The sequence below is a fragment of the Lissotriton vulgaris genome, unplaced genomic scaffold, assembly GCF_964263255.1.
Source record: "Lissotriton vulgaris unplaced genomic scaffold, aLisVul1.2 SCAFFOLD_996, whole genome shotgun sequence".
Classification (NCBI taxonomy): Eukaryota; Metazoa; Chordata; class Amphibia; order Caudata; family Salamandridae; genus Lissotriton; species Lissotriton vulgaris.
This window is the reverse complement of record NW_028241094.1, coordinates 479,443-495,210: the sequence shown is the minus strand read 5'-3', so window position 1 is coordinate 495,210 and position 15,768 is coordinate 479,443. Positions and strand designations below refer to the sequence as shown.

The window sequence follows — 15,768 nt, the reverse complement described above, 5'->3', positions numbered from 1 at the left end:
GGGAGGAGCCACCTATCTCGTGATACTTCGAAGACTCTTCCAGGACAACAATGTGCAATCATCCGGACCCAACACTAGGCGGCGATCTATGCACAGATATGAATTCAGCAGCCCACATGCCTCAAACACAACTGTTCCCCCTAGAAAAAATGTCCTAAAAAACAATATGAAAGGCCTATGTGCACACTGAAAGACTCTACATCTATATTACTACATGTACAGTAAACTTTTCCAACAAATCTATTACAATTGATAAATCAAGACGCTTGAGCCGGTCTCGGGTAAGAACGTCTGTATTGCTTTTATTCATACAATCTATGCAGGAGTATTGAAAAGGCAGCACAGTGCTCGTGCAAGAAGATACAATTAATTTAAAGCAGAAAGAAAAAAATGTACAAGCCATGAAGCCATTCTCTAATTTCTGTCAGAAGTTCCCTTAGTTATCAGTTGATCACTGGTCCACTTAAAAAAAGTGGACATTTCAATTCATGCGGCGGGGTGTTCCCGTGTCATCATCCAGACAATTAAGAGACCTTGTGAGCATGTAAAAACACAGACCAACAGAAATTGCATCTTGCACTAGATTAAGTGTATGTATATATAACTTTACAGAATCAATATGACGAATAAGCATCATTTGTCAGAAGGGCTCAAGTCCCATGAAGGATGGATTCGAACTGCCCACGCCCAGTGTTTTGGTCGATAGCTCGATCAGTCTGGAGGTTATATCTGTTTCAAGGGCAAAGGAGCTAATAAATCTGGCCTGATATACCGGCACGAAAGAATACAGGACACATTTTAGGTTTCAGCACACTGACTATGCGGTGTCAGGGGTAAGAGCCATGGTGGTGGATCTGGGGCCAACTATGGGAAGGACGAGTTTTTATTTTTACTGCAGCTTTTACACTAGACGCAGGTCTCCCCCCACCCAGAAGTAGGGGTGCAGCCCCCCAATGAAGGTGTCACTTAAGGTGTTGAGCTGCTCCCAGGTGTCTGCATTGTAAATTGACACCCGCCCCCCCTCATAGTCCAGGTACACCCCCAGTTTCAGGGGGCGCAGGTGGGTGGGGAGACAGGGAGCTTGTCTGGAGTGTTCATCACTGAACCGTCGCGCAGCAGCCCAGACCCCCCTCTGCGAGGTCTGCGTGACGTCATCCGTCCTGCTCACACACTCCGCTGCGACCCCCACAGACCAGTCTAGGCCGGTCTGCAGGAGCTGCACCTCCCAGTAATGTCTCCCTGAGGTGAACCCTTCTTTCCCAAGCACACAGCGAGCTTGTGTGAATCTCTTCGGACTGTCCAGGAGGGTCTGCCCACTCAGTGTCCACTTCACGCGTCTCTCGTTCTCCGAGATGGTCAGGTGGCGGTGAGCGGTTTCTGGATCCAGAGTGATTGGCACTACAGAGAGAGGACCAGAGAGAGTTAATGACGCACTGTGTGACTTCAGGCAAATCATCGTCCAACAAAGACTTGAAATACAGAGAGAAAAGAGATTTAATGACACTTGGAAACCTCAAGTCATACAACAACCCAGAGCTACCAGCACAACTTTGGCAAGACAGCAAAGCATGGTGTGATCTCTGGCAAATCCCTTTCCAATTTACAGACCTCATCACTGCAGAGAGGAGAAAGAGTTGATGTGTCCAATTTTCCCCTCTTCCCCAACTGCTGATGTGCCCTACCTCACTGCTCTAGTTGAAGATTGTATAGTCCATGTTGGCTAAAGCTGCAACCAGTGGCTGCAGATAGACATTAACAAGCATTTGCAATGCAAAAGGGTCTTGCAGCATTAAAGTTTGAGTTACTGGCATTGTAAATGACAATGCTTTGCATACATTTTTTTTAAATTTGCAATTGGTATATAAACATTGTTTATGATTGGTTAGCTGTTGCTAACAGACATCCTCACAGACCTAGAGCACTGCACGGCTCATATAATTGAATATGCACTGAAATCGGAAGGCTGCAATGCTCATTGAATGCATAGGGCTCCGTGTCCATGCACACCTGATGTGCAGTCAAGGCCTACCTTACAGAGGGCCCTACAGAAATTAATCAGTGATGCGACAGGCAATGGTGCCAAGTAACCCGAGAGCAAACAATGTGTCACGTGAGTGGATGCCCGTCATCAGCTGTGGCCCAGCATCACACTGGCACGAAATACGGCACGCAGGCCTAGAATTCGGCATGGCCTCTTTTGAGAATCACTATGCATCCAATCAGCGGTGCTAAGAGGTACCTATGATTAAATTCACAGGAAAGCAGCTTTGGAATGGCGGGGAAAAGCCCTAGATAGGCTATGAAGTTAAACTCACACTTTGTTTTGCTTTTTGCAGTTTTATATAGCACGAACTCGACCTGAAGGTGTTGCTAGGCACCGGGAGATTAAGTGACTTGCTCAGAACCACAGGATGTGGAGTCTAAGACGAGGCTCGAACCCGGTAACCCAGCTCCAAGGTCGGCAGCCCCGGCCGTTATGCCACATCCTGTTTTTACTGCAGTGTCTACGCACACATTTCAAGAAGCAACTAACTTCATGTACAAAACGCACATTGTATTTGGCAACGTGTGGGCTAGCGCCTTCGGCATTTTCAATGGCACATATCCACATCTCCATGGTGTACTATGCTCATTTGTTAAGTATCGTGGCTCTGCTAAGCAACTTCAAGCACACAAATCCCCCGCCCCACCAGCTGGGTAAATGTGGCACATTCTATGAGCACGCAGGTAGGGGAAACGTAAAAACTGAGGAGAGGCATGCGTCAAATACCTAAGCTTGGCCTACCTTTGGAATAGTCCAGTACAAGAAACTGTCATTATTAGCATAGGTGTAAGAGGAGAAATGGAGCAGCGCCGTAAAGAAAGGACTACGGGGGGTTGCGGGGAGGTGATGGAACACTATACAAAACTGCCCCAAAAAAATAAGCAAAGAGGCGTTTAGGCAGCACGCGATAAACAAAAAAATCAATAGCACTCCTATTATGTGGCTGGACCGGTAACCCATAAAAAAACCAAAAAAAATTAATGTAGGGGGGGCGAGATGAAACTGAGTACGCGTGAGGGAGCTAGATACGGAAGCAGTACTCAAAGAACAGGGCCCGCACCATTCTTTCCTTTGCCAGCTTTTGTTCTCCTCACCTCAAAACATCTAGGAGGAGGGCTGTAGCTACACGCTCACCCATGGGAGGATGTTTACAATGTCCGTCGGGGTCCGTGCTTAGTACTACACAAACAAGCGTTGAGTTAGGCGGCCGCGCGGTATCTGTCCGTGCCCATGGGTGGTGCAAGCCTCCTGCCTGTGACGCTGGTGTCCTCGCGGTGCAGTGGTTTTTTAATTGTTTTGTGCCACAGTCACAAGCGTTGAGATACATAAATAAAGACTGCCAGTCACTGGCACCACCTCCATGCGGATGTAACACACATTCTAACAAAGGTCAAAGCAGACACGGAAAATGAAGTGCCTATATGCGCCGCCTGGAACCTCAAGGCACTGGGGTAAAGTTTAATAACTAGCATCGAACTGCACTTTTTGCTCAGCTGAAGGCTAGCGCTGCGTCTACCTTCCTTCTCCACGGCCGCTTGGTACCATTACGGTGACATCAGCTCTTTCACAATCTGCACAGCACAGAGAGGCTGTGGAAAAAGGCGAGCTCCCCCTCACAGCGAGGCTGGGAGGCACGGCAGACAAAGCGATCGCTTTCACGATTCAAGACGTGCGCGTGCATTGACAACCAGCATGGGGGGCGTGTCTTAGCCCGGCTCATGTAGCTCCGTAGTAATCCTACACATACACATTCCTGCAGTAAATCCTAAATCTGCGATATCCTACCTGTTGTCCCGGTCACCACATACCCTGAGCTGCAATCTGCGACCTCCGGAACTGCAGTGGACTGCGGAGCCCCAGCCGCCCAACATCGGAGTGTTGTGTGCGGCCCAACCTGCGACTGCCGCTGTGAGCTGGTGCCAGAGTGTGGCATGGACCCGGAGTTGTGCGGGTGCCCGGACCCCAGCCCTGACGATGACCGCTAACTCTGCTTAGCGAAGGGAGTGCCCCAGGTCCGTGTGTGATGGAGTCTCGGCCTCCGTGGTTTTCCTGGTTGCTGCTGGGGCCGCAGCGGAGTGCGAACTGGAGAACTGGTGAGGAGCGGTGGGGGCCCACAGCGAGAGAGCCATCAGGGCACAAGACTAGGGCATGGGAGACCTTTTTGGTTGGTGCTCACATTTCTGTATGGCGGCGGCAGGGGGGAGGGGAGGGGGTCTGGTTCTCTCATGTGTGTGTGCGTGTGTGTATGTGTCCGACGGCAGGGGTGGGGGGAGTTTCTTTGTATGAGTGCCCCAGGTCCGTGTGTGATGGAGTCTCAGCCTCCGTGATTTTCCTGGTTGCTGCCGGGGCCACAGCTGAGTGCGAACTGGAGAACTGGCGAGGAGCGGTGGGGGCCCACAGCGAGAGAGCCATCAGGGCACAAGACTAGGGCATGGGAGACCTTTTTGGTTGGTGCTCACATTTCTGGGCGGCAGCGCGGGGGGGGGGGTCTCGGTGTTCTCATGTGTGTGCGTGCATGTGTGTATGTGTGCGAGCGACGGTGGGGGTGAGGGGGTTCTCTGTATGTATGTGTGCGTGCATGGGCGCTCGTGTGTGTGTCTGTGTGTGCGCATGCATGTGTGTTGGAGCTTTCCAGGAGCTGGCCACAGCGAGCGCGTTCTTGTGCGCGTGGCCCGCTCAAATCGCCTTCTGGCAGAGGAGATGCGCGCGGCCAGATCCTGTCTCCTGGAAAGCTGCGTCGCTAACAATAGGTCTCTGGCGAGACAGCGCTTCGCGCTGTAAATCGCCACAAGACCTAAAAAGGAGTGGGGACAGGGCAAGCCTTGAAGGACTCCACAGCTAACCAGACCCTTGTCTGATACCAGCTCACTCAGCTGAATTCTCTGGGATCAACCTGATAGATTGGATTCAAGCCATTGGTGTGCCAAACCGTGGATGCCCAGGGTGGTGAGTCTGACCAGTAATTGAGCAAGGCTGACAGTATTGAATGCCGCTGATGAGTCTAATAAAATCAGGGCATTGGGTCTTTTACTGTCAGCCATAACTCTGAGCTCGTCAAGTACTGACAACATTAACGGCTCAGTGCTGTGGTGTGCCCTAAAACCTGCCTGGCGCCCTTGTAGTAGTTGATGGTCCTCCAGGAAGGATGAAAGCGTTTTAAGGACATCTTGTTCTAGAACCTTCACCAGGAAGGGTAACTGGGAAATAGGCCTATAGTTGTTGGGGTTGGCCATGTCTGTCACGGACTTCTTCAGAAGGAGTATGACTCTAGCTTCCTTTAGGTTAGATGGCAGATACCCGGTCTCCAGGGAGTGGTTTAACATGGTGATGGTTTGTCTTTCTAAACCAGGAAGGGCCATTTGAAAGAATCTGGGGGGGCAGGGATCTGCGGGATCCTGATTTAATCCGATTCATAAGTAATGTAAGGGAGGCAGGGTCCAGTTTGGGAAAGGTGGTAAATAATAGGCCTGTGCGGTAAATTCCGTTCCGCTCACGGAATTTGGGTAATTTTGCGTTCCCCGGCGAACGTGAAATTCCCCAAAATTCTGCGTTCCGCAACTTCGCGAAATTTTTTGCTTGTTTGCGTTCTCGAAATGCGTGTTCGCAAGATATTTCCCGTCGAGCAAGCAAACAGCGATTGCGAACAGTAAAAAAGCATCGCGAACAAGCAATTTCCGTGTGCTCGTGGAATTTCTGCGTGTTCGGAGATTTTTTACCGTTTCGCAGAGATTTGCAGAACGCGATTACGCAAATTACGCCCACCCTTAGTAAGTAATTGACCTGGGAGGGGTTCCTGGGGCAGGAGTGGAGGGATATAATTGATAGTGGACGCTTTGCTGATATCGTTTTACCTGCCGGGACCCTGTTTCTGATTCCTGTTTCTTCTCCAGCGCCTCGCGGTACCCGCTTCGTGGGGTGTGTTCAAATGGGCCCGTGCTCAGTAGAAGTGTTGGCCCTTGGACCTTGTTGTGGGTGCGTGAGTTGCCGGCAGGGCTGCGAGCAGCGGGACCGGGACTACATCTGCCAGGAGTGCCCGCTTGCCCGAATCACCATCACCTGGGCCGCTCTCCCTGCTTGCCCCGCCCCACCAACGATCTTGAAAAATCCCAGCCTTTGGAGCTCATTTGGGACGCTTTGCTGATATCGTTTTACCTGCCGGGACCCTGTTTCTGATTCCTGTTTCTTCTCCAGCGCCTCGCAGTACCCGCTTCGTGGGTCCCGCTTCGTGGGGAGTGTTTGAGTGGGCCCGTGCTCAGTGGAAGTGTTGGCCCTTGGACCTTGTTGTGGGTGCGTGAGTTGCCGGCAGGGCTGCGAGCAGCGGGACAGGGACTACATCTCCCAGGAGTGCCCGCTAGCCCGAATCACCATCACCTGGGCCGCTCTCCCTGCTTGCCCCGCCCCACCAACGATCTTGAAAAACCCCAGCCTTTGGAGCTTATTTGGGACGCTTTGCGGATATCGTTTTACCTGCCGGGACCCGGTTTCTGATTCCGGTTTCTTCTCCAGCGCCTCGTGGTACCCGCTTCGCAGGTCCAGCTTCGTGGGGTGTGTTCGAGTGGGCCCGTGCTCAGTGGAAGTGTTGGCCCTTGGACCTTGTTGTGGGTGCGTGAGTTGCAGGCAGGGCTGCGAGCAGCGGGACCGGGACTACATCTCCCAGGAGTGCCCGCTAGCCCGAATCACTATCACCTGGGCCGCTCTCCCTGCTTGCCCTGCCCCACTAACTCAAGTCCCTATATAAATAAACTGTCAATCCCGCTGCGCGGGAGCTCCCGGGAGCGCCCGGGAGAAGCCCGGGACAAGGCGGGCCCTCTGAGGCCCTCAGAGACCGAGTGAGGCCGGGCTGGGCTTACTCCCTTTCATCACTTCTGTGGATAGTACCTCCCAGTTAATCCCCTTGTAATGGCGCTTAGTCCTGATAAAGCTACCATGGAAAAAACGGGGGCAAACAATATTGTTGGGACACTTGACAACTATTTTACGCGGGCTCCTACCGACCCAAGTAGGGAAAAGCTACTGGCAGTGCACCGAGCAGAACGTCGTCGCTCTGTAGAAAGCTTAAAGAATAGGATTTCTATAGATCCCCTACCTCATGTTCCTCCACCCATTGTAGGCCTAACCGGCAGTACTGAAGATCCCCTATCTCTGGAGAGCTTCCCCCTTCTGTTACACAAATCCACCCCGACACCATTAGGCCCCATACCTCAGCCACCAGCGGACATTTCTCTTTCCAGTCCGATTTTAATAGAGACACAGACACCCCGGACTGTTGTCCGAACTAAACCAGCTCTAAATAAATCTAAAAAATTAATGCCCGTTAAGGTACATGGCCCTCCACCTGCCAAGAGAAGACGGAAAGGGGGCGTCCCACAAAAGCCTAAGATCAGACACACTGACTTCGGCAAACCTTTAAGGCCTACCATTACATCTACTTCGGCCCCAATGGTCGCACTAGTCAATTCACCAATTCTGACACTCCCTCCACCATTGGATTCACCTCCTCAGCCAGCGAATATTATGCTTCAATCTGATATCCCTGAAGACCTTGCTCCAAAGGACACTCCTCTTGCAGTCTCTCTAGATAATATGGAACACCTAATAAGGTCTTTCATCTTACCTATCATAGAGAGGCTGAAGCGGGTAGAGAACAGGCTCGAGGATATCGAATCTGCACTCAGCAAGCACGTAGGATTATCCAATGGGCTGGTGAGCGGCACTGTTCCGCCCCCAGCCCTGGTTACACCAGGCATTCCCATTCCCCCCAAACCCCCAGCCAAATCTATTGACTTAACATACTCTAAGCAACTGAGGGCTCCATGGTTAAGGAGCGCTCTAACTTAACTCTTAATTCTGATAGTGCACCCAAGAAGGAACCAGGAAAAGTATCCGTAGGAAACATACGGGAGAACACACGGGAGACTACACGGGGTTCCATTAGAAATTCTAGGTCACCGTCTCGTAAACTACCTCCAGTAGAACTACCCCGGGAAGCCCTCCCCTATGTGGTTGTGCTGACAGGGGTCCCCAGATTACCTGACAACAAGAGGGAAGGGTTCCATCAATTGAAAAATAAAATCATGCACTGGCTCAGCCAATTTAGACCGCTTGCACAAAACATCAATGGAGAAATTGTACATGTAAGGCGTTTGCCTTGGCTGGGCAATAGGACAAAGGACAACGATGTGGATCTGGTCGTTATAAACTTCAGAGACCCGCGAGCAGTTAATTATATAATAATAATAATAATAATAACCTTTATTCGGAATTTCAAAGTTAGAAATCCATAAAAGCAACACATGATAAAAACAGTTTTGAGAAAAGTGCAAGGTGATTACATATAACAAGAAAGTTCCACATCTAATTAATAAAATCATTAATTTGTTCAAAAAGATTACTTTAAAGATTTTTTCTGTGTCTATGTATACACTTCAGAAAATTAAGAACATGGTAACAGGTGGCTTCAGTGTCCAAGAGCTGCAAGCTCAACATGGCAGAACGACATTGCCTAAGACCCCAAGATTTTAACAGAGTCAATAGCCAAACTTTGCGATGTTCCTGATAAAACTTGCAAAACAAGACAGTGTGGAGGGTAGTTTGTGTTGATTTTTCGTCACAGGGGCATAAAGGTGGATTCGGATCCCAGACGTTTGGAGTTGGAAAAGCTACCAATCTGTGAAACATATTTAGTCTGAATCTTTTCAGGAGGTAGCGGTCAAAAATGCCAATGTTAAGAGTTAAATAGGGCTGGATTGAGAAGGTGGATTGGACCATTATCGCGTGTTGAACAGACGGTTTGCCTACTTCAGATTGTAATCTTAGATTTTCCAAGTGTCCCAGGGCCAATATTTTTAGTTGTTTCTTTGTGAGTTCTCCGATTTTTTCAGGATTTAAGTAATATTGCTCTGCCCCAAGGTCGATGAAGAAATTGCTGATATAGGCTAACCATTTGATTTTTAAAGCATGGTCCAATGACATTGCATCTGCCAATATCATCTTGGTGAGGTCATTTTTTTCTGAAGTCCAAATGCGACGCCATAGGAGTAGCGGTTGTATTTTTGCAAGATCTTCGATATGTGGGACACCAAGTTCAGCGTGGCAGGATCGCTTTGGGGCCAACAGGAGAAATCTAAAAAAGTTATTTTCTGCTATTTGCAGGGAAGTGACATCCGTATGACCCCATAAACCTGCTCCGTATAGAGCTGTCGATTGGCATTTGGCCTTATATATTGCTAACAGTTCCATGGGCGGTCGTTTTCCCAGTTTTTGTGAGAACGTCACCAATGCAGCTAATGCTCTTTTAAAGCAGTGTTTCCTGGCTTCCACTGCCTTTTTCCAGGAGAGTTTATTGTCCATTGTGACTCCCAGATAGCAATATTCAGTTGTGGAGTCTATTTTTTGGGTATTAAGGGTAATGTTTTTTGATGTTTTCTCCCAACACCTGCCGTCATCACAAAAGTCTTTTTCACATTTATGTGAAGATCTAAGGTACCCATAAATTGAGAGTATCTATTAAGGGTCTTTTGGAGTTCGTGCCAGGAGGACAGCGTCATCCGCGTAGAGCAGAGCGGGAATCGGGCGATGTTTTGCCTGCGGGAGGTCCCGGGCGCCCTTCAAAAGCTCTACCTCCAAGTTGTTAGTGTAGAGGGAGAAAAGGAAAGGCGCCAGGACACATCCTTGTCTGACTCCGCGCTCCACTCTAAAGGACGCTGTCAACTCTCCCTTTGTGCCATATCGGACTCTAGCAGAGGGATTGGAATACAATTCCCTTAAAAAGTTCAGGAGTGGCGGATCTACCCCCATTTGGGCTAAGAGGGACCACAGTTTGGTATGAGAGACACAGTCAAATGCCGCGGACAAGTCCACGTAAATCATATAAAGTTTATCTTTTTTGGCGTGTACATATTTTCCAAGGATAACGGAAAGGTTTAGGGTTTGTTCCACAGTTCCAAATCCCTCTCTGAAACCAAATTGTAAATCAGATAATATACCTCTCTCCTCCACCCAATCCTGAAGTCGCTCCAGGATCACCCTGCCTGCCATCTTCCCCAATGAGTCCAGCAAAGATATTGGGCGGTAGCAAGCAGGGTCCTGGCGGTTACCTTTCTTAAATATCGGTACCATAACGGACCTTGTCCACGACTCCAGAATTCTTTTCTTTGCCGCTGCGGTGCACACCCTTGTAATGATCGGGGCCCAAAGATCTGTTTTATATTTAAAAAGGTCAGCCGGGACTCCGTCCGGGCCTGGAGCTTTTCCGCTTTTAGTTGAATTCAGGGCCAGAAGGATCTCAGAGATTTCAAAGTCTATATCGATAGGGTATATTGGGGGTATGGCTTTTTCCTCTTCTATTTCTTGGTCAGAGAATGGTTTTTGGAAGATTTTAGAGAAGTGCGACACCCATTCTGATGCGTCTATCGCGACTTCAATTTTTGGAATTGTGTCGTCAGCCAGATAAGGGGTTCTTATTATTCTCCAGAAGGCTTGGCTGTTTTTTTCCTGTGCACTAGTGTGAAGTTCATCCCAAAGGGCTTGCTTAAGTTCCGCTTTTCTCTTTTTTCTAATTTTATGATATTCCTTTCTTAAGGCGGATATAGTGTGAGGATTCCTTTCATCTTTATTTAGAGCTATTTTAAGTTTTGAATGAGCCTGGGTACACTCTTGATTGAACCATCCTTTTAATTGGGGTGGACCAGCTTTATGCTTTGCTGTAAGTAGAGACTTTATTTTGTCCATGATTTGAGCAAAGTTATTAAGAAGTTCCTCATCTTCTATCGACGTAGCAAGGCATTTCTTGATTTGGGGATATACTGATTTTATCAGATCTTTAGTGATTTCCTCTGGATTTATCTTCCCCCACTTTATTGAATGCCCATTTAATTTGCCCATGTTTATATTTTCCTGGGTCAATGCGCTGGCTATCGTCATAGGAGGAGTCTGTTGATGGTTTATAGTCATTTCCATTTTGAGTATGGCATGGTCACTTTGGGAGTTGGGTGTGACTTCAAAGTTTTTTACTCTAGGTTGTAGGCTTGCTGATGTTCTAATATAATCAACCGTGGTTCTGAAACCTCTTCCTATATAGGTCGGTGCTAGTGAGCTGGTTCTGTAATCCAAGGTATTTACTATTTGGAGATCGAGATCTGATAGGAGATCGTTCATTGTTCTACCCGCATTGTTGTGTAAGAAATGGATAAGAGAATCACCTTCCTCTGTCACCATATCAGGACATTTTTGCTTTGGTTGGGTACATTGATGTAGGTTAAAGTCACCTACCCATATTATAGATACTACACCCCTTGCTCCTTGTTTCTGTCTAAGGGTAGTTAATTTTTTTGTAAAGGTGAGCCAAAACTCTCTGGAGTTCTGCTTCCTCGAGGTTGTTATAGAAGTTAATGATGACTACGAGCTCTTTTTTAGGTAGAGAGAGACCAATGATCTGGAAGTTGGGGTCCAGTTCAATGATGTTTATTTTTATGTTTTGAATGGTGTTAGCTACATAGATATTTAGTCCTCCCTTTGGTCTGCCCTTTTGTCCCACCAGCGCGGGGGAAAAGTATGTCTTATACCCCTGTAGATGCTGTTCTAGTTGTGACCATGTCTCCTGTAAGCAGACTATTTGGTGACTGTGTACGTGATACATGATAGTCCCATCCTCCACCTTTGTCCGTAGTCCTGCAATATTCCAGGAGATCAGGCTCAAAGTTGGTGGGTTGTTTTTGAGGGTTTTATCTGTTTGTAGGTTACTAGGAATAGCTGGGTCTTCAGGGATTAGAGGGGTGTCTAGGAATGCCAGTGAATCAGAAGTGTTAAGGGGCTGTTCTTCTGGCTGTGGTGGTCAGTCAACACACTCTAGGCCACTATACATATTTGTTAAAGGCAGTCCATTCCAGCCATCCCAACGTGAGGGTTCTCTATAATTTCTCCACTGCTCTTGCCCTCTCCATTCGTCCCTTTCTCTGCCTCGATGAAGAGGGCCTACTGTATACCAAGGTCCCTCTGTTTGCGGGGGGCCATCTTGAAATATGGGTGGGTAAAAAAAAGAGACGTTTTATTCCTACCCCCCCCGTTTATGGTATGGCCCTCTCCTGAGCAGATGTGTTCTACTATTCTGGGGTCCTCGAAGGTTATTAGGACGCAGTCCCCCTGTATTGATTTCCTACCATGACCGACCCAAGGAGCTCTTCTGACCATCAGAATTCTGGTGGAGCAGTAGGGGGGTGGTGATGGGCGATTTATGCTAAGCCAGTGTTGTATTTTGTTTTTTAAAGACCAGTTTGGTTCATGTTTTTGGTCCGTGAGCTCTGGTACCCCTGTCAGTATAGCAACAAAGGGACTCGCTTCTGGTGGAAGTGTTACTGGTCGTGTTACTGGTCGTGTCTCGCCCTGTCGTTGTATTTCTCTTGGTCGATGTGTTTGAGGTTGTTTAATTGGTGGTTGTCTACTTTTTGTAGCTGTGGTAATGGAAGTACTGGGGGTGCTATTTTTCCCTGGTGGGATTGTTGCGGCTACAGTACCAGCTGGTTTATTGTTAGTTGGTATTGTAGCTTGGGATTTCGGAGCTATGGTAAGTACAGGGGTCAAATTTTTTGCAGTAGATATAGAAGTCGAATTTTTTGTTTGGGTCACAGTGGTTATGTTTGCCAATTTTTGTACCCCAGGTTTTTGTACTTTTTTGAGTTTTGTTCGCAAATTGAAGTAGAATTAGTTTTTACTGAGACTAAGTTCTGCTACAGCCTTTTCTAATTTTGCGAGGGTATCTTGAATAGGTGAGAGAAATTTATGAAGAAGATTTTCAATTTTTTCCAGCAAGTCAAGATTGTAATTACAATCAGTTTCATTTATTAGAGAGTCCTCAGATGCTATCACTGAGTTCATAGTGGGTGAGGGATCATGATGTATACTCACAGTATGCCTACTCTGGTTCCCCAACAAGGGAGGACTAAGTGTACTTCCTATTTCCTCTGTAGCAGGTGGGGTTTGTTTTTTCGTTGGTATTTTATTTGTCTCTACGTAGTTCTTTTTCTTTTTTATGGCTCCCTCCCTCCTCCCTCTTTCCTGTCTCACCTCCTCTGGTGTGGGGTGTAGAGCTAAGTCAGGAGTTTTTTCTAGATCGGTGTCATCTATCAATTGGGATTCTGAAAGTTGTGACACCGATAGATCGACTATATTTGGGAGGCTCTGCCTGTTGTTAATCGCTCCCTCGCTATGTCTCTGGCCTTTGGCAGGAACTGGTGTTCTAGCAGTTGCTAGATGGCCCATTGAGGATCGTCGGGCCTCGAGAAGGTCTTGGGATACTCTCCGTTCTACGAGTGTAATGCTCTGGTCTATAAAGGTATTAGCCTTAGTTATAAAACTATCTATAGGGCCTGTTAATTTCCCTTTCTTTGCTGCAGTCTTACTTCTGCTTCCCCTTGAGGACATGGTAGAGGGGTGGCCCTGCCCGGCTCTATCCGGCCTCTAACGGCCTAAAACGGCCCGCTCTTTGCCCGGTCTTCGCCCGAGCTGCGACCCGCGCGCGTCCCGCGTCGCGGGTAAATTGATGGTGATTATGTAGTTGTCGGTGGTGGGCGTGTCCGTGGGCGTATCCGCCAGGGGAAGAGGAGCCAGCTTAGCAACGTGAAGGTTGCTGGTCCTCGCAGTCCCCTGGCTTGCAGATGAAGATTAATTGCCCAAGCCTCTGCCTCTAACCTTTAGGACTCCAGCTGGGAGCGCTTGACAGACACTGCCGAATGCAGGTCTCGCTCACACCAGCGAGTCCTCGGGGAGGCAGCAGTCAGACAGGTTAGAAGCTGCGCGGACCCTGACTCCGTCCTCAGCGCAAACAGCCGTGGGATTCAATAGATGCAGGTGAGTGGCGCCCGCGAAGCGGGTGTCACGAAGTTTATGACTGGCTCGGTGGTGGGCGTGTCCGTGGGCGTATCCGCCAGGGGAAGAGGAACCAGCTTAGCAACGTGAAGGTTGCTGGTCCTCGCAGTCCCCTGGCTTGCAGATGAAGATTAATTGCCCAAGCCTCTGCCTCTAACCCTTAGGACTCCAGCTGGGAGCGCTTGACACACTGCCGAATGCAGGTCTCGCTCACACCAGCAAGTCCTCGGGGAGGCAGCAGTCAGACAGGTTAGAAGCTGCGCGGACCCTGACTCCGTCCTCAGCGCAAACAGCCGTGGGATTCAATAGATGCAGGTGAGTGGCGCCCGCGAAGCGGGTGTCACGAAGTTTATGACTGGCTCGGTGGTGGGCGTGTCCGTGGGCGTATCCGCCAGTGGAAGAGGAACCAGCTTAGCAACGTGAAGGTTGCTGGTCCTCGCAGTCCCCTGGCTTGCAGATGAAGATTAATTGCCCAAGCCTCTGCCTCTAACCCTTAGGACTCCAGCTGGGAGCGCTTGACAGACACTGCCGAATGCAGGTCTCGCTCACACCAGCAAGTCCTCGGGGAGGCAGCAGTCAGACAGGTTAGAAGCTGCGCGGACCCTGACTCCGTCCTCAGCGCAAACAGCCGTGGGATTCAATAGATGCAGGTGAGTGGCGCCCGCGAAGCGGGTGTCACGAAGTTTATGACTGGCTCGGTGGTGGGCGTGTCCGTGGGCGTATCCGCCAGGGGAAGAGGAACCAGCTTAGCAACGTGAAGGTTGCTGGTCCTCGCAGTCCCCTGGCTTGCAGATGAAGATTAATTGCCCAAGCCTCTGCCTCTAACCCTTAGGACTCCAGCTGGGAGCGCTTGACAGACACTGCCGAATGCAGGTCTCGCTCACACCAGCGAGTCCTCGGGGAGGCAGCAGTCAGACAGGTTAGAAGCTGCGCGGACCCTGACTCCGTCCTCAGCGCAAACAGCCGTGGGATTCAATAGATGCAGGTGAGTGGCGCTTAATTATATAATAAACTGGCCCCTAGGTAGTGGCTCTAATTCCATCGTTCCACGCCCGCTGACTTACTTTTATCCGAGATTCATAGTGTTCCCACACACCTATTCTGGTCCCATGGCTCTCAATCATACTACCCCCATATTACCCTTTAACTCCAGACATCCGTTACAAGTTCCTCAGCCCCTACCCGTTGTTGACCCCTTTGGGTGGAATATGGTACCTTCCAGGCCTAATAGAAACTTGAATAGTAGAATGGACCACCTTAGACCTTTTACACCCCTGGAGTCAGCAAACAGGTTTGATGTGCTCTCAGGATTGGATAACTGATTGAAGTTCACAGTCTCAACAGAGCATGGGTACTCAACTAAACGCCACCGGTGAGGGAAAGATTGGTGTGCAATCTCAAACCAACAAACCCCCTACCGTGTTGGCGGATTCTACTGAGCCTTCTGTATCTGACTCCCCTGCCACTCCACCTGGAGAGCGTACAACCCGACTGTCCATTCTTTCATGGAATTTGGCGGGCCTCCAGGGTATGTTAGACTCCCCCTGAGTGGGGGTCTTTCATCGATGATCAGGATATTTATTTATTATTTTCTGTTTTTTGGATTTGGATAGGCGCCTTGATACCTTCGGGTTTAGTCTGCGCATTACAAATTGCTTAATAAATAAATAAATAAATCAGGATATATGCCTGTTTTAGGAGACATGGGCACGGAAGGACACATGGCGTTCTGGGTATGCAACCTTTACAATCCCAGCCAAATGGGAGGGGAAAGGACGGCCCTTGGGGGGTCTTGGTATATGGGTGGCTTCCCATCTGGGATGCAAGGCTAGGGCCCTCCATACTAATTCCCTGGATATTCA

At 49.0% G+C, this 15,768-nt stretch overlaps 1 protein-coding gene across 1 annotated transcript in view; it reads right to left on the bottom strand.

Moving 5' to 3' along the window:
- Nucleotides 1-279: 279 nt before the first annotated feature.
- The window catches only part of LOC147672113 (E3 ubiquitin-protein ligase TRIM39-like), a 219,769-nt gene continuing 204,280 nt past the window's right edge, over nucleotides 280-15,768 (bottom strand). The window contains exon 6 of the mRNA XM_086948026.1: nucleotides 280-1,398. Coding sequence (XP_086804152.1) covers nucleotides 902-1,398 — 497 coding nt within the window. The 3' untranslated portion in view covers nucleotides 280-901. The remainder of the gene's footprint in view (nucleotides 1,399-15,768) is intronic.